General features: G+C 49.3%; 8 protein-coding genes across 8 annotated transcripts; 3 read left to right on the top strand and 5 right to left on the bottom strand.

The window, feature by feature from the left end:
• Nucleotides 1-413: 413 nt before the first annotated feature.
• On the bottom strand, nt 414-2,033 carry PFICI_07336 (uncharacterized protein; the record flags this gene model as incomplete). Its single annotated transcript, XM_007835917.1, has 1 exon — nt 414-2,033. One exon carries the CDS (start codon nt 2,031-2,033, stop codon nt 414-416), a length of 1,620 nt encoding a protein of 539 aa, XP_007834108.1.
• A 304-nt stretch (nt 2,034-2,337) lies between these two features.
• Nucleotides 2,338-4,510, bottom strand: PFICI_07335 (uncharacterized protein; the record flags this gene model as incomplete). The annotated part of the gene is made up of 5 exons (XM_007835916.1): nt 2,338-3,298; nt 3,357-3,442; nt 3,508-3,895; nt 3,948-4,007; nt 4,071-4,510. The coding sequence occupies 5 exons, from the start codon at nt 4,508-4,510 to the stop codon at nt 2,338-2,340; spliced, it is 1,935 nt and encodes a 644-aa protein (XP_007834107.1).
• Nucleotides 4,511-5,550: 1,040 nt separating this feature from the next.
• On the top strand, nt 5,551-8,154 carry PFICI_07334 (uncharacterized protein; the record flags this gene model as incomplete). The annotated part of the gene is made up of 6 exons (XM_007835915.1): nt 5,551-5,693; nt 5,834-5,967; nt 6,031-6,313; nt 6,381-6,754; nt 7,525-7,720; nt 7,779-8,154. The coding sequence occupies 6 exons, from the start codon at nt 5,551-5,553 to the stop codon at nt 8,152-8,154; spliced, it is 1,506 nt and encodes a 501-aa protein (XP_007834106.1).
• Nucleotides 8,155-8,941: 787 nt separating this feature from the next.
• PFICI_07333 (uncharacterized protein) lies at nt 8,942-13,136 on the top strand (the record flags this gene model as incomplete). The annotated part of the gene is made up of 8 exons (XM_007835914.1): nt 8,942-9,086; nt 9,129-9,846; nt 9,929-10,039; nt 10,097-10,125; nt 10,660-10,851; nt 11,467-11,948; nt 12,005-12,492; nt 12,608-13,136. 8 exons carry the CDS (start codon nt 8,942-8,944, stop codon nt 13,134-13,136), a joined length of 2,694 nt encoding a protein of 897 aa, XP_007834105.1.
• Nucleotides 13,137-15,416: 2,280 nt separating this feature from the next.
• Nucleotides 15,417-16,139, bottom strand: PFICI_07332 (uncharacterized protein; the record flags this gene model as incomplete). Its single annotated transcript, XM_007835913.1, has 1 exon — nt 15,417-16,139. The coding sequence occupies one exon, from the start codon at nt 16,137-16,139 to the stop codon at nt 15,417-15,419; it is 723 nt and encodes a 240-aa protein (XP_007834104.1).
• A 2,364-nt stretch (nt 16,140-18,503) lies between these two features.
• PFICI_07331 (uncharacterized protein) lies at nt 18,504-23,707 on the top strand (the record flags this gene model as incomplete). Its single annotated transcript, XM_007835912.1, has 7 exons — nt 18,504-18,766; nt 18,853-18,943; nt 18,999-19,505; nt 19,598-19,970; nt 20,065-22,340; nt 22,410-22,621; nt 22,699-23,707. The coding sequence occupies 7 exons, from the start codon at nt 18,504-18,506 to the stop codon at nt 23,705-23,707; spliced, it is 4,731 nt and encodes a 1,576-aa protein (XP_007834103.1).
• Nucleotides 23,708-23,908: 201 nt separating this feature from the next.
• On the bottom strand, nt 23,909-24,709 carry PFICI_07330 (uncharacterized protein; the record flags this gene model as incomplete). Its single annotated transcript, XM_007835911.1, has 1 exon — nt 23,909-24,709. The coding sequence occupies one exon, from the start codon at nt 24,707-24,709 to the stop codon at nt 23,909-23,911; it is 801 nt and encodes a 266-aa protein (XP_007834102.1).
• A 742-nt stretch (nt 24,710-25,451) lies between these two features.
• PFICI_07329 (uncharacterized protein) lies at nt 25,452-26,807 on the bottom strand (the record flags this gene model as incomplete). The annotated part of the gene is made up of 6 exons (XM_007835910.1): nt 25,452-25,872; nt 25,932-26,314; nt 26,370-26,437; nt 26,493-26,529; nt 26,585-26,730; nt 26,786-26,807. The coding sequence occupies 6 exons, from the start codon at nt 26,805-26,807 to the stop codon at nt 25,452-25,454; spliced, it is 1,077 nt and encodes a 358-aa protein (XP_007834101.1).
• Between the last annotated feature and the right edge of the window lie 1,018 nt (nt 26,808-27,825).

Here is a 27,825-nt window from a genome sequence, read left to right as displayed (position 1 = left end):
CAAGTGTAAGGCATCGCTCATCCAGTCCAAGTGTGTCTATTTCACCGTTCATCATCCCATGGACGAAAGCTTCTCCAAGGAAATAAAACGGTTCGTCGCAATCGCGTTCGACAGGTCGTAGCACATGAGCTGTGTTAGACCCGCTGATGATACACACGTCATCGCCCTCTTTGATATGCATTGAACCAAAGCCGAGACGGCCTTGCGCCGTCCTGAAAAGCCTTCTATTTTGCAGGCACAACCAAAGAGGCCCGAGAAACTGCATGAAGGCTGTCCCAGGTCCCAATAATCTTCGTGCCGCCTCCATCACGTTATTAGTTCCCTCCTCCCCAGCATCCGGGCCTATTTGGACATTCGTATGCCTGGGACTAATCAGATTTTCAGATCCCCAGTCGGAAAATAGAGGACAAAGCTCACCCTTTCTGCATATTTTCATGACCGCGAGCTAAAGAAAGAAACTCGTCGATGGACGCAAGGAATCTAGAAAACGTTGCGGCAGTAATCTCATAGTCCGATTGCACACTGATATTGCCAATCAGTGTACGCCAGAGGTCGCCTGTACTCCCAATGTGCCGCTGATCCGCCGAACGATCGTAGTCTGCACTCGATGAAGCGCCATTGGAAAAGAAATCGTCATCCAGCATGGTAATAAGCCACCTCAAATCAGATACAAGTTTGCTCACAACAGCTAAATCCAACTGCTGCATTGCAAACTGTCGGATGGAGATTGGGGGCAATGGCGTCAGGGGGTATACGTGTTGAATTGAATCAAACAGTGTTGCCTTCAAGACGAGCTGGCTCGTAGCTTTACCGCTTCCAAAGAAACTAGAGACGTTGCTTGCACTGTAGGGTTCGTGCCCCCTCGACCGAAGTTGGCTGATACTATTCCGAGTTCGCTCATCTACCAATCGATTATAGTCGGGACACCAGCTCGGAAGCCCGGCCATCTTTCCGTCCAGAGTCCCACGATCCAAAAGGCACCAAAAGTAATTATTGGCGCGATCGGTATGGGTGAATATGTAATGCGAGAACGCAGTGTAAAGGTCACACACATTCACATCGTCTTTGAGCTGCATCCGAGCAACTTGCTGTTCTTCTAGGAATCCCAGAACGCCCCATATGCGATCCTTTGGCTCGGAACATTTGTGATTGAGGGTCATGGAATACACTGTACCGATAAGATGATTAGGACAAGGCCTGACATCTGTAGTAGCATGTTTGCCCCTTTCGAGCGCAATGACTCTTTGCATTCTGGCCATGCCGACATTTTGCGAGACACCCAACAGAGGAAGGCTTCGTCCTTCAGAATCCCGAAGCGCCTCGAGTCTCGAAGCATACATGAGTGCTCCCGTCACTCGCTCAGACTCAATCTCGTAGAGTCCACACAAGAAACTGACTTGTTTGGCAAGTGCAAATTCTTGCACTGTCCAAACCCTCGTAAACCAGTCATTGCAAAGTATAGCCCGAATAGCCTCCCAAATGGGTGACTTGTGATCAGGGAGACCAGCAGATGCAAAGGTCAAATGGCTGTTTGACCAACGAGCGGGTGGACTCTTCTGGAGAGTCTGTCCCAACTGCGCAAGCCGCGGCAGCAGTGCAATGGCGGCTTCGGTGCACTCTTTACTGTCTCCGAGCCAGACCCAGACTTTGGATGCCTGACGGTAGATGCGATGCATCAGACGCACCTGCGCGAGCTTTTCCGTCTCATCTCGTTGATTGATGCAGACGGCGTCGATCCAAAGCGGCTGCGACGAGCGGCGCCTGGCGAGAAATGGCAACGCCTCGTAGAGGTTCTTGTGTACACGGAGCGTCTGGTTGTTGCAGACCAGAGGAAAGGTTTCGGAGAGGTCGCCCCAGGTGTAGGAAAGCGCATCAAACCCTTTCAAACCTCCATCTCCTAGGTCGAGTAAGCAGACTGTCTGAAGCCGCCATTGAGGCACTTGCGTGTCCGATTCTCTTGTGACTGGGGTGAGAAGCCTTATTTCGCCAGAACCAAGAGGCTCATACTCGAATGGGGGTATGCTACCTGACATGATTGACTAGGAAGTATACATTTGCGCATGCAGGAACCGACGATCTAATGGTTCTAGACATGTCGGTTGTCCAGACTTTGAACTGCCAATAATTGAACCCCTCATGATGGACGACCCATGGTGGGGATGGTACCGTGGGTCGGTGAATGGTGGGGTTGTGACTCGTGGAAGTAGAAATAGATGCCATTCGGTCACAGTTCAGAGGAATATTGTAGCCTGTGGTCCCAGTTATCTAGTTCCCGAAATCAAAACAGGCTCGCTGCGCTATCGAGAACGAACATAAATCTTAGTATACTGCACTTCTCTAAACGCCATCATCCACCCACGACCCAGGTATCGGCCATGAGGCACTCTCATCGGGGTCAGATCGAGAAGCGACCATCTCTAACCATGTAATATCCCAATCCTCAAGTTTCGGTCCATACTTGAAGTTTTTCAAGACAAATCGAGTCTTTTGCGTCACAGAGTTGGTACCACCCCCTTTGACAACGACACCCATACTGCATCTTTCTCCCATTCTCGCAAGACTCTCATTTTCGCGCTGTCCATACTTGACTAGATCGACACCTGCATGCAAACAAGCACGGATCCAGGCCGACAATCGCCCATGCGCTTCAAGATAGAATGCGCTTGTCGATGCATATTGAATTTGCGTGCAAGAATGCACGATTGTAAGCAAGGCCGACATGGGCTCGATAGTAAAGTTTTCTTCGAATTTGCAAGAGACCTCGAGCCGCGGGCACATGACATGAATATCTGGAGTATGTCTAATGATGATCTCGGCAATGGTGTACCACGATACCAAAGAATCATAGTACTGCTTCTCATGCCGACTGGAATACGCGGTCCCGAGCCTGTAGGCCACTACACAAATCAGGGGGAAGATGGATGATGACAGTCGACAGACGGCCGGGATGTCGACGGACCATTCTGGTTCAAGGACCGAAACACAGACATCAGGTATGCCCCAATTATATGCAATGTGAAAGGCGCGTACGATTCGTGACTCTAGCGAGCAGGTGCTGTGGCGAGGACACTCGAACTGCTGCGAGACTGTGAAAAGCGGCACGCTTACATAGCAGCTGGTGCACGTGCAGATTGGCGACGTCAAATTCTCAAACAGCTGTCGTGCCATGCGGATATTCCCGGCCACGACGTTGGCTTCAGCAATATCGGTGGCGATATCCTCTCGCTGTGTAGGGAGCGTCTTGAAGAACTTGATGCTGTTCCCTAGACTCCAGTCGCGGTAGCCTCCTTCCCGAGTTCTGTCGTCAAACGTTAGCTCAAGATGATTATAGTCATGTCTGATGTAGTTGAAATCACCTTGAGAAATGCTCAGTGCCGGAGAAGGCCACGCCGAAAGTTCTTATGTATCCGATATTCGCAATACACGCACCACGCGTAGCATACTGATGATGGGTACCGAGTCAGTAATTGGCCGATTGCCTCACTACGTTCCACAAGGAAGACTTACGTATAAGAGAGATCTTCCGTGAACATCGCAATCATGAGGAGACCCCGAACCTTCTCTGAACATGAGTTCAAGTTGCAACGGCGTGCCAGTCTCGGCAGTTGCAAACACAGCAGCTGTGTCTGGTCGAATCGAGTAAGATCGTAGACTGAATTGCCAGTGACCGAGTGCTTTGAAGCTTTGCATCTCCCATGCTCTCCGAGATAACCACAGTGGCATTTGCAGCGCTGCTTTGAAACCAGATGTATCAAAAGCCACGGATAGTTTGCCGGTTTGGCTGGGATGATCCTCCTTCACCTCGTCTCTCCACAATTGAGGGCTGACCACATCTCGACTTCCGGCTTCTTGGTCCATATGTTGTCTGTCTACTTCTGGACTCTCAACTTCATAGCTACAGTCGTTAGCTCGAATGCAATCAATACGACACATGTGTGCATTCTTACCCGAGCTTAAGAGCTTGAAACTTCTGAATAATAACTTCTGGCTGCATCATGGTAATAGCGCTATGGGTGAATGCGTTAAAAGTGATCGGAGTAGAAGGTTGCCGAGTAAATGAACCCACGTACAATAGGTAGTTATTCTGAGCAAGGCCAAGCAATCTGACTGCATTCTCCAGTCGCTTTTCCAGTCTTGTTAGTACATTCCGCTTGAGAATGACCTTCAAGGTCGTGATTCGTTTCTTTCGCCTGCTTGATTTGAGTTCTGTATCCAGTTGATATACCACTTCCTTCATATCTTCGAGAGATTCCCGACAATACTGGGTGGTCCGCACCATGACAGGGTTGTTCCGGACATTGTGCGGCAGGCTATCCCAGTAGAATCTTGTATTCGACTCGGAAAGGAGAGGCTCCAAGCATTCGATATGCCTCAAATAACCATTGATCTCTTCAGGAACATTTTGAACTTGGTCCCAGAGCTGCCTGAGTTCGAACACGATGGAGCCGATCTGGCAAGCGACGGTCGCCACGGCAATCCCACTGGCTGCTACGCCTAGAATCTCGGCCATGGCTTCAAGAGTACAATGAGCTGGTGAAATAAAGTGCTGATACAAGGGATTTGTCAACATTCACAAAAGGAAGGTGGAAATTTTCATCCACGTTCATATTTGGCATGCTCAAAGAAGATCATTCGGCTTGTCAGGGAGTGCACCCGAGATTACCGTTTTCTTCGCATGCAATCTGCAGCTCTACCCACTATTTTTGGCACCAACGAATAATTTCGCGCAACCATATATGAGTTGCATACCGAAAATATGATTGCAATCAGCATAGAAAAGTCTTCGAGCACATGCTTGGGGTCCAGGGGCCATGGCGGTTCTTTACCTTTACTATCCACGATATGCTTGCCCCTCCATGCTGTACTACTGGTTGACTGGATTCCCGTACGCGCCGTCTGAGGCAAAGGAGTCATCATGCACAGCCGAGAACAAGTCAGCAGCAGGCTCCCAATGTGGCAACCCTGCAGCCTGAATTATGGGTTCCCTCCGCTTTGGGAATATTGACAGCGAAGACGTGCGTCGGAGGTACTGACATAACGCTCAACGAGTATACAGGATATGCATCGCCGTTGAAAATCAGTCCGACCCGACCACTCGGATAGCCAGACGAACCCACCCGCCCCGAAAAATCTTTGGAAATTGATAGGCCGAGAAAAAGTTCCTACCAGGGTTACCATCAGACGAACACACCAGGCTCTGGTTGCCTGGCTGCTGTGAAAAGAAAAAGGGTGTGAACCAGCCCCAATATACTATGCAGTCCAAAGTCTTGTGCGCCGATTACAGGCAAGTGACATCACAACAAACCACTCATTGTATGCTGAATAATTCCCATCGGAGATCGCATCATCTCTGCACAACGGCCTTACCCCGCCCTGAAATCGGGAATAGCCGTGGCTGATGATTGTCCCTACCCAAACAGCTGGAATGGGCACTTATCTACAAGGTAGATATGTAAATATAAATTGCCATGTATCGGTCAGCACGATGTCAGGGCAGGTCACGGCACGAATGCGAATAGCCCCGCCCGTCCATCGACTGAACTCTTGACCATGGAGCCTGTCTATTCGAAAGAACTGGATGATGAATTATACCCTAGAAACAGCCTGAGCTGTGATATACCGGTGCGAATCCATCGGAATTCTCAGCGAGTGATCAGAGGTGCTCGAAAAGCTCAAGCCGATTGGTCAGCTTTGTAAGTACTGCTTGTCGTCAGCCCTGCCCACCAAGACTGTCCGCTCCAGGCATCTTTTCCGATGCATAGCGTCCTATCAACATACACAATGACTCTAAGCGACTTCAGTCACAAAAATTGTCTAATTATTGTCATGAAAGAGTAACCCCTAGCAACAACTTCAAAGGGATTATCGGCGACTTATTCAGCTTTATCGAGGTCACAGTCCCGGAATGCTTGCCTGATCGGCTGGAGATAACGAGCTATGTGGTCGAGTTTGCATATTTAGGTGATGGTACAGTTGGAATGAGAATTAATCTGGGTAAAGAGAAAAGAAAAACTAACACGACTCATCTAGATACGCTAGAAAAATATCTTGCTGCGAAAAACAACCGCGCAGAGTCTCAAATGTTGCAAACTTTTGGGGCAGAGTTTGATCCGGATTCGAAGCTCAAGGAAGATGCACAAAAACAGCTCCAATCACAAATATTCTCCAAAATGGCCGCCATTGACTTGCAAAGGGCGACTGTCGCCATGAAGAGCTGGGCCACCTTTATACAACAAGCCAAAAACATTAGAAAAGAATCTTTCCAGACGCTGCAAGAATATATTCCAGCCCGCATTATCGATGTCGGTGAATCGTAAGTTTCTCATCCCCAGTCAATGTGCCCAAAGCGACCTATCTGACAATGACATATGTAAACATAGGATATGGTTTGGCATGTTGACCTTTGCAATGGGTCTCACGATTCCAGACGACGAGTATGAGCTTTGCAGGAGTCTAGCCAGACCTGCATACACTGCTATGGGCTTGACGAATGATCTCTTTTCTTGGGAGATGGAACGGGATATGGCTGAGCGGCTTGGGCAAGACCATGTCTTTAATGCCGTGTACATCATCATGAACGAACATTCTGTCAACGAAGATGTCGCAAAAGCTATTTGTGCCAAGGAGGTGATCAAGTTGATTGAAGATTTTAAAAGAAACGTCAGCAAGATCAAAGACAATACAATGTTTTCCAAGGATCTACGGGTGTATACAGAAGCTCTGTTGTACAGCTATAGCGGCAACCTTGCGTGGAGTATGACTTGCCCGAGGTATCATGAGCCATGATCAAGCTTCATGCTGATATACATGTAATCATAGGCGCATGGAGAGAATCATGCTCTTTCAAAAACCCCATATTATTCCCATCAAGATTGACTGCCTATTATTTTCATTCATGGTGTGATAGCAATGCAAATGACCCATGTCGCTCGTGGGCTATCCAAGTTGGCGGGGTTTCCTATCTCGAACATTGCGCAGACGCAAATGATACACTATTCCTGCAAAGTATTTCCTTAAAACCCATGCGGATGCACATTTACCACACTCATCGCCGTCTAAGGTGCGCAGTCATCCGAGGGACGCCGATCCTTCCCACTATACAGCCTAGAACAGTCGCATTGAGATTCCTTTTAGGACAGACCCTGTCGTACAATATGTACCTGGGTGCCTGCTGATTGGCCACGTTTCCAGCCATCTTTCACCGGATAGTCTGTACTGTAAAGCTGTTCAGCGCATGCTCCTTTACATTTTGTTCTTTCCAAGCATCTGGTCTGTTGAAATTGTGATGGGATGATTTCAATCAATAATCTCGCATCTATTCGTTGTTTGAGACAGCAAAGTTTACTTGGTTCTTCTCGAAAGCGTGGAGAAGAATAATGACGGTGTAGGTACCTAAGCACACGAATGAGTATCGCTATTCGTGTGAAATCATTGTCAAGAACCCACTTAGCCCAACACCCAATTATGCATTTACACCCAAGGAAAACAATAATGATCAGAGCGACAATGTAAAATATCAGACAGGTCCTGCGACCGACTTTTTCCGCGCCAACGATGCTCTCAGAGCCAAAGAATTCGCCGCTTTTGTGACGAGTGTGGTAGCCCTCAAGATGGCCAGTAACAAGGACGACCGAGAGCAGCTCGATGATGTCTGGGAGAGGCTCAAGAGTAACGAGGCAGTGTCCAAGAAGACCCTCAACTGGATAGAAAACCCTGCCGAGTACCCACCGTGTCTGGTGGTTGGCATCATGGTCTGTGAAAAATGTCGAGTTGTCCAGAGAAGGACTCCGATCTCGCGAGATTGGCGACCAGATCGAGCTGCCCATCAGGCAGGTGGCTCTCGCGGCTGGCGCACCCCACCCTCTGGGCGACGGGGCGAACCCTGAGGCGTCTTTCAGTTCGGCAAAGCAGAATGCTACCGTGTTCAGTGCCAAGTTTGGCGAGAAGAAAATCTTTGCGCTCGAGCTTCGGACCGTCACCACCCCGTGGCTCAGGCGGAGGCGGCTACTATTGAAAGATGATGGTCTCGAATTTGATCCTTTGCGCCTCGCGGGAGATGGCAGTCCAGCTGCGTATCTCTGCAAACCTATTGTTGCTCAAGATCTTGTTCTTGACTATTTCGACGAGGTTGATATCGAAGATCTCATTGAGTAAAGCGGAACCAAGATGACTCGCATTCGATATTCTCTTGTCGAAATGATGGAATGGCGACATTGTGATATGCAGGGATGAATTTCTCTGGCCGGTTTTGTCGACAGCAAGTCCAAGATAGTCAATGCGGCGCTCTCGGTTTCTGCAAGGCAAAGTCTTTATATACCAACTAGCTTCGGACCTCAATGTTTTGCACTATTTTCTTGATCCAGCCAATTAAACTTCCGCTGCTGGTGAGGGAAACATTAACCTAACCTAGATGGGTATATGGTGAGGTTCGATTCCAATAGCGCTAGTCTGGGGTGTCCATGAAGTTGCAGTTTATCTTCAGCAAGCCTAGAATCTTCCCAAATGTGGCTGTTTTGGTGTGAACTCGGTTGTATCATGAATGGCGAGGCAGTAGAAGAACGCGCGGATCGATTCGAGGTTTCTGGTATGATTTGAGTTGGCAGTAGAAGTCTTGGCCAACAGACTCGGTGGTTTTTGAATAGGCCAGTCAACCGTCAGCGTGTAGCTATCATGGTCTTGGAGCATAACGTTGAAGCATAACGCAGGTTGGGACGGTTGGACGACATTGCTGACCAGTAGACTTCGATATCCCGTCTACTTAGCACTTCCTGGACAGGAGCTCGATTTTGAGGGACCATCTTCGACGCATCACCCAAATTTCTGACTGGTATCTGACTTACCTGTATGAGTTCAGTGCGTTGAGGTCTCGGTTTAATTTTGAGACAGCAACGTTATTGGACTGTCGACCTTCCTGTGTCTGCGCGACATCGCGCTTCTCACAATGTCATCACCAATGGAAATGTGGGCGGCGGCGCGGAACCCTCCAGCTGACCCTACAAACCTGTCATTCAAAGGCAAGACCGTGCTGGTGACTGGCGCCAACTCGGGCCTGGGACATCAAGCGGCCATTAAATACGCTGCTCAGGGTGCAACGAAGCTTATTCTGGGCGTCCGGACCTAGCAGAAAGGCGAAGAAGCCAAAGCCGCCATCATCAGTGCCACTGGGTGCCCTCCCGACATCTTCATCATCGAAACCCTCGACCTAGCTCGGTTCGCGTCGGTGCGTGACTTTGCCGCCCGAATTGAAGCGACTGTGCCAGAACTACACATACTTCAGCTCGCTGGAGGCATCGCCTGTCTGGAATTCACGCCCGGTCCCGATGGTCCAGCATTGGATCTCGAGGTTGATGCCTTGTCTCCCACATTGATCGCCTTGCTGCTGCTGCCCAAGATATGCGCCACCGCCGAGAGAATGACAGCTGCAGGAAGAGATGATTATTGTTATATTTCTTTTGTGAATAGTGCTGCATGCCTCGAGGTGAAGCGGGACGATCTGCCGCCGGGGCAGAGCCTAGTACAGCGCATTGAAGATCGGGCCAAGTTCGAGTACCGCAAGCAGTATTTTCTGATCAAGCTGGCGGCATGGTATCTGATGAGAGGCGTTGCCAATGCCGTCGACTCGCAAGGTGAGGTGGCAAAAGCGAGAGTTATTGTCAATGCTAGCTGTCCGGGTATGTGCAAGACCAACTGGTTGCGCGGTGCACCAATTTTCCAGCGGCTGATGATGAACCTGACGTGGGTTGTTTTTGGACGGTCGGCGGAGGAGGGCGCCCGGACTTTAGTGGGAGCCACTGGCCTTGGGCCGGAAGGTCATGGCAGGCTATGGACAAATGACAAGATTGCACCGTGAGTCAAATAATCTATCTGGTTTTTCTTGCGAAGGGGATACAATTCAGATAAACGCTAACATTTGTCTTCGATAATCTAGATTGAGCGAATTACAAGACAGCGAGCGTGGCACTGAGCTATTCAAGGAGACATGGGACGAAGCGATGGGGGGTATTTTACGCGATTACCTAGGTGCCTTCCAGCCAAATAGGTCAGCTTAGAAACACGAATGCACCCGTCAAAGACTGTGACTGCTATATCATTACAGATTTGACGGCTTTGTTGAGAAAACTCAAGGTGCAAATTCCATGCGTTTAAATTCCCTGATTGAGGCAGATGTCAAACTCATATTTCTTCTTCACCTTAGAGGTTGCTACTGTCGGCGCCAGGCGTTCGGAGCCGACCTGGACACTCGGCGCATTTGGGTGGGTGATAGCGCTCATTAACTGCCGCTACCGCCAAATTTGCGTCCTGTTCCACCTTTTCTTTCACTGATCGACATGAGTGCCGAATGATCAGCAACAGAAACTTCCCTACGACACGCGGCAGTGCCACTTTCTCTGAATAGTTATTGGCATCTTGGACAACCAATCCTTGTCTTTTGGACATTCAGAGTCACATGAATCTCTTTCTCATCATATGAAGCCTTGAACAGATCGTGACGATCGAAAACACAGGCACCAAAGCTAACAAAGAACGTTGAAGCTAACGGAAGCCAAGGAATAAGATTTTCGAGCCTACAGGATCAGATAAACCGAACGGCTGGATTAAAGACCCCGAATCTGTTCAAACTCTCCACTTGATAAGATCAATAATGGACATACAAACCAGGATCTTCCATCACCAGTCATGCAAAATTGCGACACAGACGATTTGCACTGCACTCCAACATTTTCCACTTTAAGCGTACACTTCTGCCGAGTCCTCCGAATGCGGTTCTACCCGCACACGGCACTGCCATCGTTGCTCTTAGGACCTTGCTGGATGCTGATGTCCAGGAGTATGATCAGGATGCAGCACCGTGTTTGTTGGTATGAAACTGATATTCGTCAATTTTTTTTGTTTCCATGACTTTCATTCTCGGGCAAAGATCCGATCGGCTCCTAGTTTCCACCTACAGCCCGACTGAAATCGATTTGAAGGAGTGCTGAGAATGAGAGAGCTATTGAGAGATCTTGCGAGGACATGAACCATGTACTTTGGGCACCCCGATCACGGCCGGCTTTCGCATTCTCCATTTTTATATTGCACCAAAGAAGCATTTCCCGTGGTTCATTTCCGTCATGCTCAAAGCTTTCCATTTAAGCTGTGGTCTGTGTGAGATGATAGCAAGGGGTCCAGCAACGATTCTGGTTGGATCAAGCGGTATGACTGTCTGAATCGGAGTGCCCTTTCCAGGCACGGCAAAGATCTGGAGGTTGAAGTGGAGCTTTTGATATTCTCACTCGTGACAGAAACTTTGGGCCCAAGCTACGCACTGCGACTTGCGGTCTCGTCTCTACGGAAAGCCCTCACGACCAGTCCAAAGATTCACGGTCACCATGATGGGCTTCGAAGTTGTCAATCGAGGACACATCCCATATTCATATGGCTTGAAGATGATTATGGCCAATGATTCCGATGTCTAATAGCCTTCAGTTCCCAAGTGGCTTCGGGCAAGTACAAGCTCGGAGCGGCCATGGTTCTCCATATGTACTATGACACATGTCCGAGGAGGGCTCACTGGCAGGGCCCTGACCTTGGAGACAGGCACTGGTCCACCTACCAAAACGAATGTGGGCCTGTCGTCTCCCATATCATACCAGGTTCTCCCTCTCATGACAACAAGTAGAAGAGACACTTACAGCGCCTTGCAGGGCGATATTGACATTTTTCTCCTTTGCGCTCAGCAAGGCGTCCATGCAGCCTACGAATGGGTGACAGTTGCTGATTGTCTTTCATCACCAAGCATGCCTACTCTTATCGCGAGAGGAGGAGAGAGTGATAATCTTGGTCCAAAGATAGATGGAGTATGCTGGTCATTAACTGCCATCACGGCCATTTTCCTCGGCGTTCGCCTCTACGTCAAGGTGACCCAAAGCAAGTTGTGGTGGGATGACTACGTTCTTCTGGTATCGTGGGTAAGCATACACCCCTCGATGGCTTTGTGTATATAGTCAATCTGACAAAATTGCAGCTGCTGCTGGTAACAGCCGTGGGCATATCGACTTATAGCGTGGCACTAGGTTTCGGTAGACACATGAAGGACGTCCCGGTGGATAAAATTTGGGAGCTCGTGAAGCTCACCGATATCACCAGCGCCTTGACGCTAGTCGGCGCCGCCTGCTCCAAAACTTCGTTTGCGCTGTCACTGCTCAGGCTTACGAGTGGGTGGACAAAGGCCACGATATGGTTCATCATTATCACCATGAGCTCGGTGCTATGCACCAATGCGATACTGCCCTACGTGCGATGTTGTCCGAGCGAGCTTGCATGGAATCCACACGCCCATGGCAAGTGCTTCTTTGATGTCCAGATTTCTATTCACTTCAGCGTGTTTGCTGCCGCGTATTCGGCCGCAATGGACTGGATCCTTGCTCTCATCCCCTGGCCAATCATTATGCGATTGAACATCAAGACAAAGGAAAAGATCGGTATCGCGATTTGCATGAGCCTGGGTTTCTTGTAAGTCAAATCGCCTATTACGGGCAAGCGCTTCTTGTTCCTGAGCTTTCCGAAGAATTTGCTTGCACAGTATACATCCGTTGAGTCTCTAAACTAACTATATGGCATTACGCAGCGCTGGTATCACTTCTGTCGTACGCTGTTCCACCATTCCACTTCTTGTATCGCATGATACCACCTACTTCTCGGCCGATGTAATGATATGGACAGCTGCTGAGATCGCCACAACCATCATGGCTGCTTCGATACCCGTTCTCCGAGTCTTCTTACGAAGAATGGTCACAGTGCGGCGAAGCGCCGGCAGCAACACAAATCACAATTCATATCACCGCTCAGCCGCGGACGGCACATTTCTCAAGAGCATCCGGGCCGAGTCCGAGGATACGGGGTGCACCACGAAATGTACGAGTGGGGCACGAGGTCGCAACTCGGGTGTCATCGAAGACAGCCGAAGGACAAGCAGGGATACACGAAAGATTACTTCTCCTTCAGCACCAGACAGCCGGAGGAAAATTGTCAAGATTGAAGAAGTTGCCATCAGGTCCGAAACGAGGAGTCATCAGATCGGTGGGAGTTCCAGGACGTCGACTGGCACTAGATCACAGTCGAGAAGTAGCATAGAGCTGCAGGATTTGCAACGGTGACGCGGAGACTGATCGAAGTCAATCTTCCTGTTTACCTTAGTCGCTCAAGGCCACGGCTCTTTAGATACTGGAATGATTTAGTATCCACCAGAGAACAGAGAGCAGTTATAGAAGAGCACAATCAGTTGAAAGACCATGAAAAGGTGCTGGCTATTGCCATTCTGGAATGAACCCTGATCGATAGGAGGTATCATCGATAGGAGGTATCATCGATAGGAGGTATCACCGTCAAGTTGCACAAGGACTGAAAATTGGAGAGCCCTTGGCGGTCTGACCGTACAAAATATTGTGCTTTCACAAATTCCTCTGAACATATAAAGGAAGCCGCTTCCGGCCTCGGCAGCTGATGTATACTTCTCATGTCACTAACAGGTAGATTATTTCATTTTGTGTTAATATGCTCTAGGATAATATAGTATGCCCAGTACAGACGACCCCCCACCCCCCCAAAACAAAAAGAAAATCTAGATATCGCTAATAAGTAGTATAATCTCATCTAAGCCAGTGTTTGGGGGAACGTGGGATCGAAGGAGTGTGTGAAAATGTCTGAGTTGATCATTGTGAGCTATCAAAGAGAGGTGATTGAGAGTTATGTAACATACTCGAGAAGGTGATATGCAGTGGTAATCAAATACGTCAGTGCAACACACAGTTTGTAACACAATGTTATCGTTCTTATGGCTGTTTCAGGTAGCGAGACGCAGGCAGTCTGTCTGTATCGATTATTTCCATAAGATAACACAGAACATATATTCCAGCAGATCGTATAGTATAGGTTTGCCCGATTATTCCCGGATCACCTGCTCGGGTATAGTAAATAGCTCTTCAGCACCTCTCTTTTATATATCAGAGATCAACTCAGAAATCTTTTCATGCTTCCTCATCATCTCGTCTTCATCTTCCCCGTCACACATTGGCTCATATGAGAATTGGACAAGTGAAGAACCTGTGTGCACAGTGCTGCATAGAATCTGATGAAGGACTTCCTCCGGTCAATCACGGACCAATAGAAAATCTAATAATGATGTCCGCTCATTGCTCGTCCGGCATGGAATATATGATATTTCTCCAATATTTGTGAAACGAGAGGACTGTGCATCACATGAAGTGGCAACACGTAAAGGGATTGATCTGATATTCTCCTTTAGTAGACACACCCTTTCGGTAGGTATTCGACTGGGGTTTGGATTTTGGATCATAGCGTTGTCCATAACACCCGTGCCATGTTTGACGAATGGAAATCAATCAAGGACGACTCTATCTGTCTGGGTGCTGATGCCGAACTAGGCTCGAGTCAACAAAGCTACTTGCTGAACCACGCTATCTTGTGAATCCAGTCGGCCACCAAGAGATAAAAGTGAATCGAAGGTATTGGCAGATTTGTAGCTCATGCATAATGCAATAGCGGGCGGCACTAGAGGATGAAACAATTTGCTGATGGGACAGATGAATGCAATGGGCATGCTACCAAACGTCTGGCCTCGCTGCTTGCCGAAACAGACGTCGGAAAGAAAGTGGTTGACATGAGGCAAGGTGCCTGAATCGGGAGATCCCGCGCGCCGCGTGCATATCTAGTGTACCTGCATTCCAATACCAAGAGCTGGTATCCATCCACTATAAGAACTAATATAGCTGGTTTATATTGGGTTAAGGTTAATACTCTAGAACCGAATACCTTGACCCATGCACATAAGCGTTGTTGTGATTCGGCCAGAATACGGTGGCGGCCTCCTCAGTCGATCCGAAAACCTTAATTTTGACCCTAATCCAATTTGGCGGGGCGAACCCGTCCGCTTGGAACCAACCGTATCCGTATAGGAAGAAGTGTTCTAGGCCACCTCGTCTTTCAGATACATATTCTAGGCCACAGCTATTTCCGGCCAAGAAGCACTAGCATCTACTCCTTTTTTTTCTTTTTTTTTAAAGTGGTCATAACCGGCCAGTAGTCAGCAGTCAGCATCTCTCAATATACTACTAATTTGCCCATACCTAGGTACAGTACCTGATCGCGTGGTAATCGTTTCACCCAGCACCGTCCATGATATTTCTTGAGAGCGCATCCAATAGCTTGACCGCAATAACATTATTTACTTCAAAATCTTCTGTACCGGATCTGGAATGAACCACATAATTACTGATAGTTATTTTGAGGACACGTTGATCAACTGTGCTCGAACATAACAGCACAATAACAACTAGTTTAGGCATGTGACTGCATTCCCGAAAGTCACAGGACACCCAGCTGAGAAGCTACAACCTGTTCCCATGACAGCGGCTCAGCTATATACCAAAGAGTATTGCAATGATGCAAAATGCCATGACTGCCCCTGATGAGATTGACCGAGTAGCTGTACTGCTTTCATCGTCTCCTGTCGTCGTGTTGGTTGTGTCGTTGCGCAAGTTGAAATCGACGGTTGCCCGCAGAAAGTCATATCCGACAAGGGACGGTGGTTTGCCGTCAATCCTGGTGGCATTGGCCCAGATGTCGCCGAGCTCCCACCATAAGGTCCCCGCAACGTTGTTCTTGAACAGGTAATCCGTCACATTGTCCGTCTGCTGCCACACGTGTAGCGACGCGTTCTTGAAATCCCCCATATCCCGTTGGTCCGACTGCCCATTGTTCGCGTCGCTCCCGCCGCCGCCCAACAGGCCATTCTCGGATACGGTCTGGTTTGCACGTACCCAGGCAAAGTAGGGGGTTCTGAGATTCACGGAAGAGTTATCTAGGCGAGGCCTGACGTAGGTGACCACTGCGAATGAGATGTAACGGGTCAGCTCGTTGCTGCTCGCACTCTCAACATTTCGCAGGGTTATCTGAGGAAGGGTGGCATTGTTTTGAATCTCGTTGAGTGGCAGAGGTTCTGTGGGTGGGTTGGAAGTTGAGAATGACAAGCCCGAAGGGTAGACCACGTCAAAGTCAAAGTCGTGGCCAGAAACCGGTGGGTAATGGGCAGTTGCACTTGAGACTAGAAGGAGTGCACAAATCTTCGAGGGAGATATCATGGTTCCCGTGTTTCCCTTAGGTGCCTAGGAAGCATGGATCTCGCAAGTCGCGGAGGTTCCGAGGTGCTGGTAGAGTCCCTCTTTAACCATTCCTCTTCTCGAGCCTTGCGGGATCACTATCCAAAATGTAGCAACTCCCGCTGCCAAGCTTCTCGGCAGCAACGCCAAGCCAACGCGCTCCGCCAGGCCGCGGCTCAGGTCGCACCCGGAACCTGTTCTGGGCAGCATGCCACGTGCCAAAACTCTCAAGTCTTATTGGGCAGATCGATGAATACTGCTCGAATGCCAAGGCTCCCATAGTTTGGGATAATCAATCCACCACAGTATCCTAACGGGTTATACCATTTAAAGTTAAAAACACAAGCATTTATGGAGCCAATGTCAGAACATGTAGAAAATTATTGCTCTTGGCCAATTATGGAGCGGTTGAAATTCTCGTCAAATCCATGTTTGCCTGCACTGCTATGCTGAAGAAAGTAGATAGCTCGGGATATTGCGCAATAGTTTCGAATAATGGATCTGCTATTAATTTAGGATAACTGAGTCATTTGATTTAAGTCTATTTTTTTTTTCCGATTGGCATCCGCCTGCATTCCGAATAGTCCGAGACGGTGTTTGTAGAGAATAGCTTGCCGCACAGTTGGACCCTAGAATCTTTTTATAGGTTTGACAGGGATTCTTTTGTTGAATCGATCAGACGAGGCACTTCACGGTCCGGACCAGGCCTGCAAGGCAAAGCAATGCTGAGGAGGGCTCAAAGCAGTCCAATTGACTGACTGAGTTGACCAACAATGTTAGCCAGTCCAAGCAAGCCAGTGTCAACATTGTGAAGTGATTTGGGCTATCATGCAAACCAATACCAATGTACGTTGTCACTTGGACTCGTGAATTGGTGAAGTTGCTCCAAGGTCTTCGTCCAGCGATACAAACGACATGAAAAACTCTCTTTGACAAGAATAGACATTGCTGCGAAAGACGAGGAATTGCGCCAAGTGAATTCGATCATCTCGACCCAGCTGTTATAGTCCCGCAAATCCACTTGCTTGTCGGGAAACTCAACCCGCGCGAAGATTATCCGTCAATATCAACAAAGTTTGAAGATAGTTGTAAATCTTATCCAGCCATGTCCTAGTCCGATCCACAACTCGCTTGGCGGCTGGACAGTCCACAATCTCGTACGAGCATGTGATATGGTTTGTTTCTTCCGCTGCAACGTACAGGGCAGACGGTAACTAGCCTCGAGCTCATCCAAGAGAACCATAACGACAAACCAAATTTGGCATCATCTCTCGTGACTCCATCGCAACAAACTTGGCTATTGGACTTGCCTTCTTAAGATTCCATGTTGGTGCCGCACGCCGCCAAGTAGCACTAAGTGTAAGAGGCGGAGCAAGCGTACAATAGACCCAGATTCTCAGCTCCGCGATCCTCTGCAGTATACTATGTACTATGTAAAAAAAGATGGACTCGCTCCAGCCAGGTCTTTTCACGCAAGCGAGCGTCTTTGCCGCATCAATGCATATCTCGGCATAGACTAATCTATACCAAGAGTCAACTTATACCCAAAGACGAGGTATGATATGGGGTCTAATAAGAAGCATGACCAACAAATGAGGGGCCTGGTGATTCTAGTTCCCTGCTGTAATGGATTCCTGCAGGAACACTTTGAGCGCGTACCTTGCATGCACCTTGTAGTTAGTCCTCCGTGTGTCATGGCTAGTGAGGATGAAGTCGTTTTAATTGGGTCACCTTTAATCACGCATTGCAAAAATAACAAAGAATATCCTGTGGAAAGAACATATTTATGTTCCCATCTACTGTACTTGAAGTATTTTGAACAGCCTTGTGGGAGCCTTGCTTGAGGAGAAGTTGCAATTAATTATCTGGTTAAAAGAATAGAATAAACAAGACAACTCTGGACTACCGAGTGACACCTTATCGGTAGTAAAATAGTACAACCCCTCGAGAGATATTTTCGACTTCTTCCCCTCCATGTCTATACGCTTAGATACGAAAAATCTACTTGGGTTCATGAGCCAATGTCCAGGGTATCTCTCAGCTCCCTTGGTCCTAGCCGGGATAAGTTACTTCACATGAGCTTGTAGCTCTTGTTATGACTATGAAGAACTCAAATCATATCATACATTGAGCCCACCGAGTTTGCCGCGTTATGTTGGACCTATAGGCCTTGGCACATCATGGTCCAGGTTCTCATCTCCGATGGACCTGGAATGAAGTCGACCGTCTTTCAAGAATGTGAAGCATATATTGGACGATGTCGCCGGCTGTTAGTTGAAGAAAAAAAACATCATCTCACTTCAATCCTCTCGTTTCGGCCCTTCGTAGGGTACAATCGTGGTCAACATGCGCGTTGGTCATTTCCATCGGGCACTCGGCTTTGTACTAGCTGCAGTTGTTCTGCCAACGACTGCTCGACCCTCACAACCACCAGCAACTATTCCTTCTCATAGTGATTCATTCCCTCCACCTGAAGATGTTTTCAATGTCTCATCTATGTTGGAAAGCCCTCTTGAGTTGTCTAGACGTCAAGATGGAATGGTTGACCTCCGGATTCTGAACCTTGGTGCATCGATTGTGTATGGTGTCGGGTCTTCTACTGGTAACGGGTAAGTTTCATCTGTTTGCACTCTTGGTGAAGAAAAGTCACCCCCGACGCCATTGGAAGCTCTGTTTTTAATTACTCTCTCTACAGTTATCGCTCTTTTTTGAGGGACCAATTGCGAAGCACTGGCTGGAATGTTAATATGGTGGGAAGTAAGCGTAACGGCGATATGAAAGATAATGTGAGTATACATTTTATTTTCATTCTTGGTAGAAGTCACTAACCTGCTCTCTCAGGATGTGGAAGCAAACCCAGGTGACACTGTGGACCAGGTTGCTACGGCATCGAGAAATTCGATGGCCTACCAGCCCAATGTCGTATTGATTCAAGCTGGTAGCAATGACTGCGCCCAGAACATTGACACTGGTAATGCCGGCGTCCGTATGCGCAAGCTGATTGAGCAAATCTTCGCTACCCCGGGGCTGGAAAAAACTACCATCATCCTTGGTACGCTCATTCCCAACTTTGACAACAACATTCGTTATTGCGAGGACGACAGCAATGCTCCCGGCGGAGGTGTCAATGCACAATACCGCGCACTTGCTAGCGCTCTTCGCGTGGAGGGAAAGAAAGTCGTCCTTGCTGAAATGAATCCTGTCGCACCTCATCCGGGAAATGGGTGGATCACGCGAGACGACATGTCTGATAACACACACCCTAATGACGCCGGATTCAAAAAGATGGCCTATGTCTACTGGAGCGCTATTGAAGTCGCGAAGAATGAGGGAAAACTTGAAGCCCCTGTGAGTGCGATTACCTCCGAATCTGTGACCTGGCCTCGCTCCTGCGGAAGTCTCCGAGGCACTATCAGAAAGACGCTTACATGATATTATAGAATGACGTTGATTTTAGCGTCGCCAAACCAGGCTGCGAAAAGAAGGCCGGCGACGGAGTCTACGCGGGCGGCCTGACGCAGCAGGGCAGCGGCGTCGACGATGGAATCTATTATCACGAGAGTGTGCCAAAAGACATAGTCTTGACCATTTCATCCGGATGGGATCGCAACCAATGGCGATTCGCCCGTCTTTTCAGCAGAGCCAAGGACGATCTCGTTGGCTGGTTTGAACAGTCGCCTAGTGTTGCCGCATACGGCGTTTGGAAAAACAACGGAGACTACAACACTGCTCGTTTCGACAAGATTGCGGACATGACTGTTGATGACAACTGTATTCCTCGCGGTGTACGTTTCATCGATATCAATGGCGATGGTAAGTAAATCTCCTGGCAAGATCAAATTCCTCATCTTTCTCGCCATGACGAACCTCGCGTGAGAGATAATTGCTGACTAGAGGTCTCTCAAAGGTCTGGATGATTTCGTTTGTATTGCACCGAATGGTGATGCCTTCGCGTCAATCAATGAGGGTAATGGTAACGCCAACACACCTCCGACGTTCCACAGCATCGGTCTTTGGAAAGAAAATGTCGGCTGGACACAGGAGCACATCGTTCTTGCAGATATCGACGGCGACGGACGAGCCGACTATTGCTACTGGGACGATGGTGGCAACATCTGGTGCTGGCGTAACGGATGGATCGACGACGTACCCAAGTACTGGCAGAATCTCGGAATGCGGTTTCCTGCCAAGGGCATGGGCGATGCACACGGTGTCCGTTTTGAAGACATAAACGGCGATGGTCGAGATGATTGGTTGTGGGTCCGCGACGATGGCCAGACCACAACTTGGACCAATGCGCGCAGTTGTGCCTCTGGCCGTGAAGGTGACGGGCTCAATGTCGCCTGGAGGCAGGGTTTCTACCGGGGCGCATCCGAAGGCCCGACTCATAACGGCATGGGCAGCTTTGCAAGCACAGGCCTTCGTGACAGGATTCACTTCGCTAGAATCTTCGGCGAGCCCCAGGACTTCGGTCTTCTCGGCAAGCTAGACTACGTTTTCATGGAACACGTCGCGGACGGTGATCGCCACAAGTTCAACGTCCGGGTCTGGAAGAATGTAGGCGGAGGCGGCACCAAACTCAAGGCCGATGGCGTCAAGTACTGCAACATGATGGGCCACCCCAACGGCAATGAAGATTACGTCTGGACATGGTCAAAGGGACAAATGCTCATGTATCCCAGTCGCGGTGTCGGACGTATCTCGCCCGGTGAATCCTGGTGGGGTCCGGTTGTTGACCCGATATGGACGCCGCCCTTTGATATCGACCGTCGCGACCTGCATCTTACCGACTGGGATGGCGACGGGGCCTGCGACATCGTCTGGGCCGATTCTAACAACGGTAATCGTGTGCAGGTCTGGCGCAACAAGTATCCGGACACCGGGCGATGGGAATGGGATCATTACGCCAACCCAGCGCCCGAGTTGACATGTGGGCAGAAACGAGGACTCGGTATTCATGACGTGCCCATCCGCTTTGCAGACGTGACAGGAAACGGCCGTGGAGACTACCTCTGCATGGAGCCGGATGGGCGGAGCTCAGGCTGGGTTCACAATGATGCTGGAGCCTGGGAGCGCATCAACCAGTTCAAATTCACCGAGGGAAAAGACCGCGCCAACCTTCGCTTCGCAGATGCCAACGGTGACGGCAGAGCAGACATGATTTGGGTCGACAAGTTCAATGGTGAAGGATGGGTATGGTACAACGAAGGACGCATCCCAGCTGGTGGCTCCGACTTCACCTGGCGCAAACCCAGCGAGGCCGCGTATTCTGGCTACAAAGCTGGCACCTGTACCTATTATGTCGACATGGACGGAGATGGCAGAGCGGACCAACATTCCATCCTGGGCACATTTACCAACCAAGCTGAGACTTCACTCAACCTTTGTGGTGGAGGAGGTGACAGCTCAGACGACTCCGCGGCGCAGAGCCCAAGCCTTCCTTACATGCCAGGCACCACCCCCGGTGAAAGCGGCGGCGACAGTGGTAATAGTGACGAATGCGCTGCTGGCACAGGTCCCGGCGACTTTGAGGAACTCTGCGGCTTTAGCTGCAAGTTTGGCTATTGTCCGCCGCCCTGCACCTGCACTAGATACGGAACTCCAGAAGCTATGCCGGAAGCATCGGACACCATTGGGTATCCGGCCAACGACCACGATCTGAGCTATGCAGATCTATGTGGTTTCTCCTGCAGCCGTGGCCTGTGTCCTGACTACGTCTGCCAATCCTTCTTCCCAGGTGGCGGTTTCATTGAGCTACCCAATTGTGATAAGCGCAAGTGGCAGTGCCACTCGGTCGACTCATGCGGCGTGTCTGATGATATATTCAGAGAGCCCAAAGAGAGGTGGGACTATGTTGACGCTGGCTTGGTCCTCTCAGACATTCAAAGCGATTGGAAAGCTGGCGTTGGCTTGCCGAATAGCCAAAACGACTATATCTTTTCAGAGTACGCTTCTGTCAGGTACGGTGGCCAGGACGATATCACGCAGAGATGGCTGGGACCCCATCCATTCCAATGCCAGTCCCTCTCTGAAGGATCCTGCACAACCGCACAGATATACTGTGGATTGACGGACTATGTTGCGCTAGACCTCATGCTGATATCATTTTCTCACGTCAATCAAGCTTTCAAAGCACTGTACGACACTTTCAATGATGTCAACATCAAAGGTATTGTCAACAAGGTAAGTGCTGCCACGTATTTTAGACTCGTCTACCAGAGAACTACGGTGCTGACGGATCCATGGTTTTAGCTCTCTGAAGACTTTGGCCCCGACGACGACGAGGGGGACCTTGCGACCATAAAGACAGCGCTTGAGTGGTTCGACATAATCCTCGGCTTTGCTGGCATGAAAACCTGGAAAGATAGTATACAGAGAATAGTCGACCTTGGCGGGGATATTAGCGAGAATGCGAATTTCTTCGTCGGCCTGTATGAGACCATTGCCGGCGAAGCGGCAGAAGGGTATGTTACACTAGATCTTGTAGCGACAAGTCTATGTAATTCGTCTTTCAAGCAAGGTTTACTAACTTTTACTACAGAAAGGAAAAGGAGATGGAAGGCGAGAAAAACCTTGATAATGCCGTCAACTTGTTCATTGAGACAGGCAAAGGGGTCGCTGATGCTGCTCTCGTGCACCTTTTTGACGGGTCTGATGACGGTACAGAACAGCTTAATGCTCTGATCAAAGATGGAGCGTTCCTCCTGCCATACCGGTCCTCGCCCTCGGCATTCAACATCACAAAGAACCTCGAGGCAGCCATGAGACACCGACTCATCCCTGCGGCTTGGGCGTCTAACTCTGATCTTACACCCGTGGTCATTGCCTGGGAGGATACAGGTGAAACCGGAAGATCGGAATCACCGATTCACCTGTGGCCTTGGGGTCCGCTGACGGGCGAAGAAGAAAACACAGCCTGGGGATGGATCAGCGATGAAACGGCACGCGCTACACTTATCGACCACGACGGATGGCTGTTGTGGCTCGTGGTCTACTTTAACATCCCCAAGAAGTCGGAAGAAGATCCTAGGTGGACGTTCCGTGAGCCCAAGGGCTTTGACAAGCTCGGTCCCGATAACACCGACTATAATGGTGCCGTCTGGCAAGACATTGCCGTCTCGGCGTTTGAGGGCTGGCGCGCAGCGGACAGGGCGCAGGACTACAGTGTAGTGAAGAAGGCAGGCCCCAGCGGTTTCTTCTACGAGGAAGACGTCAAAACACCCGGTTTCATCAGCGGCATACCTGTATGCGGTCTGGATGTGATCCATCACGCCCATCAGTACGAGGAGCTGGATAACCGCTGTTCGACTTGGCCTTGCTGCTGTTATGAGGCATGGGATAAACCATTGGTCTCGTGTTCGCAAGTTCCAGACGGCTTTTCCCCTTACGGTGGAACCGTGACAGAGGCACAGATGGAGTCGTCTTCAGAGACCACTAACTCGTTTGCGATGTCGGAGTCCGATTACGAAGCTTCATTCCTCATCGCCAAGGCTCATCAACAGGAGTTACATGGCTATGATACGACATGGGATGGCACTTGGTCCTCATGAAGCAGCGATGTAGAGGAGAGAGATTGGGCCATTGGCGTAGATAGTATTCACTGCAGATCAAATGCTCGGGCATATTAGATGGTTGCTCAATACATCTCTTTTGTTGCACAGTAAAATCCACCTAGACAACTCTGAGACCATCCTTCGTTTGCCTTTACCATTTACGTTGGCTCATGTGAGAATCCCACCCAGTAGACATTGCTAAACCTCACGACACTCTTTGCCAAACATCATTTCTCGTGGGTGGACATCATCCCTCTCCTCGAGCTCGTCCCACCACGGAAGAATGCGAAATCTCGAATACCATTTGGCCAACGGACCAAGCTCCTTGTTTTCGAAAATGTCCCACTCATAAGTCAGCTCCAGATACCGTCGTGCGGCAGCAAGGTTGGCGTCAACGACTCCGGGCCCCGTAATTCCAGGCGTCAGCCACCCGGTTGTGCGCAGAGTTTCCTCGGCCCACTGCTGGACCTTCAAAAGACCTTTCACCATGAAGGCCTGGCCATTAAGAGCGGCGGCATGGCTGCGGTCCTCATTCTTGAGCATTGACCACATGGTCGCCTGCGGCACGGCGTGTTTGAGGTAGGTGCCGCCCTCACAGATGGCCAGATTAATGGCGCCGACGAGGTCGTCAACCAGCGCAGAACCCAAGGGGTCAAGCGGGACTAGGGTCGGACCGCAGGTTGAGTAAGTCTTCTCGAGATAAGAAAGGATGGCTGAGCTTTCGTGGATGTAGTCAGTAGTGTTGGTGGTCGTGTTGGTGATGCGGAGACATGGTGTGCTCGCTCCCTTTGGCGCTGGATCCTCAGCGTCCACGTACACGAAGCCCTTTTTCATATCGAGTTGGATTAGACTGATGCGTAAATTTGTCTTTGTAGTCATGCCTGCTTTGACGTCGGCGGTATGTGCCACTAGCCCCTTTATCATGAGCCAGTATGTGACCCGTCGAGGGTACATACCCTCCGGCCATAGCCATAGAGTATGTTGAAGTTGTTCGCTCATGATGAAATGGTATGAGTCAAAAGTTTTGTTGCAGCACTTCTAGCAGGAAGTTGTGCATGGATGCAATTCAGTTATAGCTAGAGGAATGTGTGATTGTGTGACCTCCTTTGGGTAGAAGCCGACCTTTTATCTTAACGTGAAACATCGAAAGAGACTCGAGATGTTTCCGAACATGTCGCCGGTGACTTACGTTGTCCATTCGCACAAAGTATGTGATTGGGGGACCGGAGACATTGTGTTTCAGTGCAAACTCCACCTCGGACATATTTATAGTCAAGGCACAACCAGATCCCGGGGAAGTATCTTGATGGCTATGAATGTCGCGATCACCTGGAATATCTATGATAAGCCAATGTTTCCAATAAAAGTGAGATCGATAGGTCTAGACACCATCAAATCAAGGTCAAGATTGAGTCCAAATTGCTAGAATAAAAAGTTTCCGCCATCATGGGAGCTCGGCGACTTTTCACACGCATCGTCCTAAGGCTTTTGCTCAATCCCAATTCTTATAATAAAGCAGCGTCAGCAAACCGCATCCGTCTTTTGCCCCGAACATCAATTTTTCGATAACTCGATTCGCACGTCATTTGATTTAAACGGATAGCAGTTCATAAAAATAGTGTTTTGCTGCTGTAGAGGTTCCGTGTAATTAGTCTTGCGTCTTTGTGAACAGTCATTCCAAGTCGTTCTTATGTCTTTACGCAGTACTTGACAAATCAGAGTATATTTGTACTATTGGAATCTAGTTATTTGTTTTTGTCGCATCCCAAGTCTGTTGTGTCTCGACAACAAAGACATCGTCTTTTCTTTCCGCCAAGGTCGCCATCTCAGTATCACTGACCCCACCGTCACGACTCGCAGGATTGCCCAAGTCATTCCACTCGGAAAAGGTCATGGTTGGGTCAGTTCTGCTGTTTTTACTGTGTCCCTGACTGGGGTAACTGGGAGGCTGTTGTTCGTAGCCAGTAGTACGCGCGGTGGTTCTGCCAGAGCCGCACGTTGCATCACCCAATTTCTTGAGCGCAGGCAGACAGGCACAGACCATGCCAAAGAACATCTCTATAGCCGACCAGTATGCCACCGGTGCCAGATTCCAGGTTCGGTTACGTGTATTCGACAATGGTGGAAGGGCTTGGAGGCGGAGAAACGATACGAGCGTGATTCTGCAAGAAGAAATGTCAGTCGTCTGCCAATACCTCCGGGGAGAAAAGAGTGGACTCACGCTGATCCGAGAAGAAACATTGCTATCACAGCAACCTTCTTTCGCCAGTTCATGTTCAGTTTATGAACAATCCAGAATGCCAAGCCCAAGGTCGCGACATCCATCACAATGTTTAGTATGGAGTGAGCCCAGGAGATGGCACTTAAGCTGCCACACTGTCCCCAAAGCTCGCCATCCCAGCCCTCCCAGAAGGCTCGAGCGGGCTTACACTGGAGTGCATCAGCAAGGGCAAACACAATGCCGATAATAATCGTCAAAGCTATGCAGACCCAAATGATGATATAGGCAATGCCCTTTCCAAATATTCGCAAATAGAAACAGAGGAGCGAGACACGCGTCGCTGCATTACCGAGTTTGTAGCCTACGGCAGAGACAAAGAAACACTGTGGTCGCCTTAGTCTATGGATCGAGCACGGAAGAAACAGGAGCATTACTAACCTTGTACACTTTGGTGACATGCTCGGTTGGGACCTTCCATTGATCGCGGCCCATTCCATACCAAGCAGCTAGACATGGAGTTAGCATATGTGTTGAAAGGAAGGCTGGGTAGCAAAGTCATACTCAAGAATTGCCCAATCGCTGCAATCAAGGTGACAACCTGCCATAACATATTAGCAAGATGCCGCATGAGTTGGGCTGTGAATGTATCTTACCACGCCAATGACAATGGTATAGTCATCCCAGCCAATCCCTCCCGCCTGGCCTCTTATCTTGTAAAGCACCCGAAGCCCAATGACGCCAGAGGCAACGGTAGTGGAAGCGATGACGAAACCGCGAATCGCCCAAGAAATGTCTCGCACTGGTTGATCACAAATAATAGACGTCACGTTCAGCGCCGATAGAGCATCGTATACGGAGCAAGAAGAATAGAAGCATGGCGAAAATGTCTGTTCGAAGTCGGAATGCGAATCTATACTGCAAGAGGGTGACGATGAATTGCTCGGAAAACTATTTTGAAAGCAGTCGAGCTATAACAACATTAGTCGCGAATTCAAATTGAGCTTATCTGCTGCAATTATCGTGAAGGCTTCACCTACAGCACAAGATGGCAGATCATGGTAAGTGACTTGCGCAGTGCCCAATGGAGCTCATAGTGAAAAGAGCAGAATCGCAAGATATGGATACATCACTCTTCTGGACGAAGTAGAGTTAAAGAAAGTAGAGAATCACATTTGGAAGTTTGTCCGAACAGGGCTGAACGCCACAAAGCTGCCTACTCCATCCGATATATATCAACGTCAATTGTTCCTGACCCCTAGGATGCCCAAAGGTTCCTCTACGCACCTGGTAGCGCATCACCTAAGCCATGGCGCTGAACTCTATCCTGACACTAAGCAGCACTATACGAGAGTTCAACCATAGCCAAGCTGTCACTTTTTGCGGCTCAATTCCGCCTCCAATCAACGTTGAGGCGAACAGGTGCACCTGCACTAATTCATACACACCAAGACGCGTAAAACTTGCAAGCTCAATAGTACCAAGCAGCACTTAGCGCCAAGGGGCTTCAGGAACCACGAACGGAAATAATCACTAATGAGATGATCATCTCAGTTGCAGCTCTAGCGCCTTCTTGCATTTCCATATCACCCAAGCGAACGGTGCGGTCATTGCTTAGCCGCCTCCTTCATGACTCGATCAGGAGAGAAATGGATTGCTAGATCAGCAACGGGTCGGATCCGGGAAACCGTCATCGGTGCGATCAAACCCGGCAGTTCAACAAAATCATTGTGTAAAGAAGCCGTATGCTACTGAAGATGACGAAGCGATAAAGCAGCAGCTAACCCACGTGGATTTCGGACGAACTAGCATCGAAGCCATCGGAAGGCTCTCCGGCAAGAATCTTTTGATTTTCTTTTCTTAAGTCACATTCTATGCCGAAATGTGCTTGCGATAT

Source organism: Pestalotiopsis fici (assembly GCF_000516985.1).
Source record: "Pestalotiopsis fici W106-1 unplaced genomic scaffold PFICI_Scf_5, whole genome shotgun sequence".
In the NCBI taxonomy this organism is placed as follows: domain Eukaryota; kingdom Fungi; phylum Ascomycota; class Sordariomycetes; order Amphisphaeriales; family Sporocadaceae; genus Pestalotiopsis; species Pestalotiopsis fici.
Note: the sequence above shows the minus strand (reverse complement) of the source record. Positions and strands in the feature narration are given on the sequence as shown.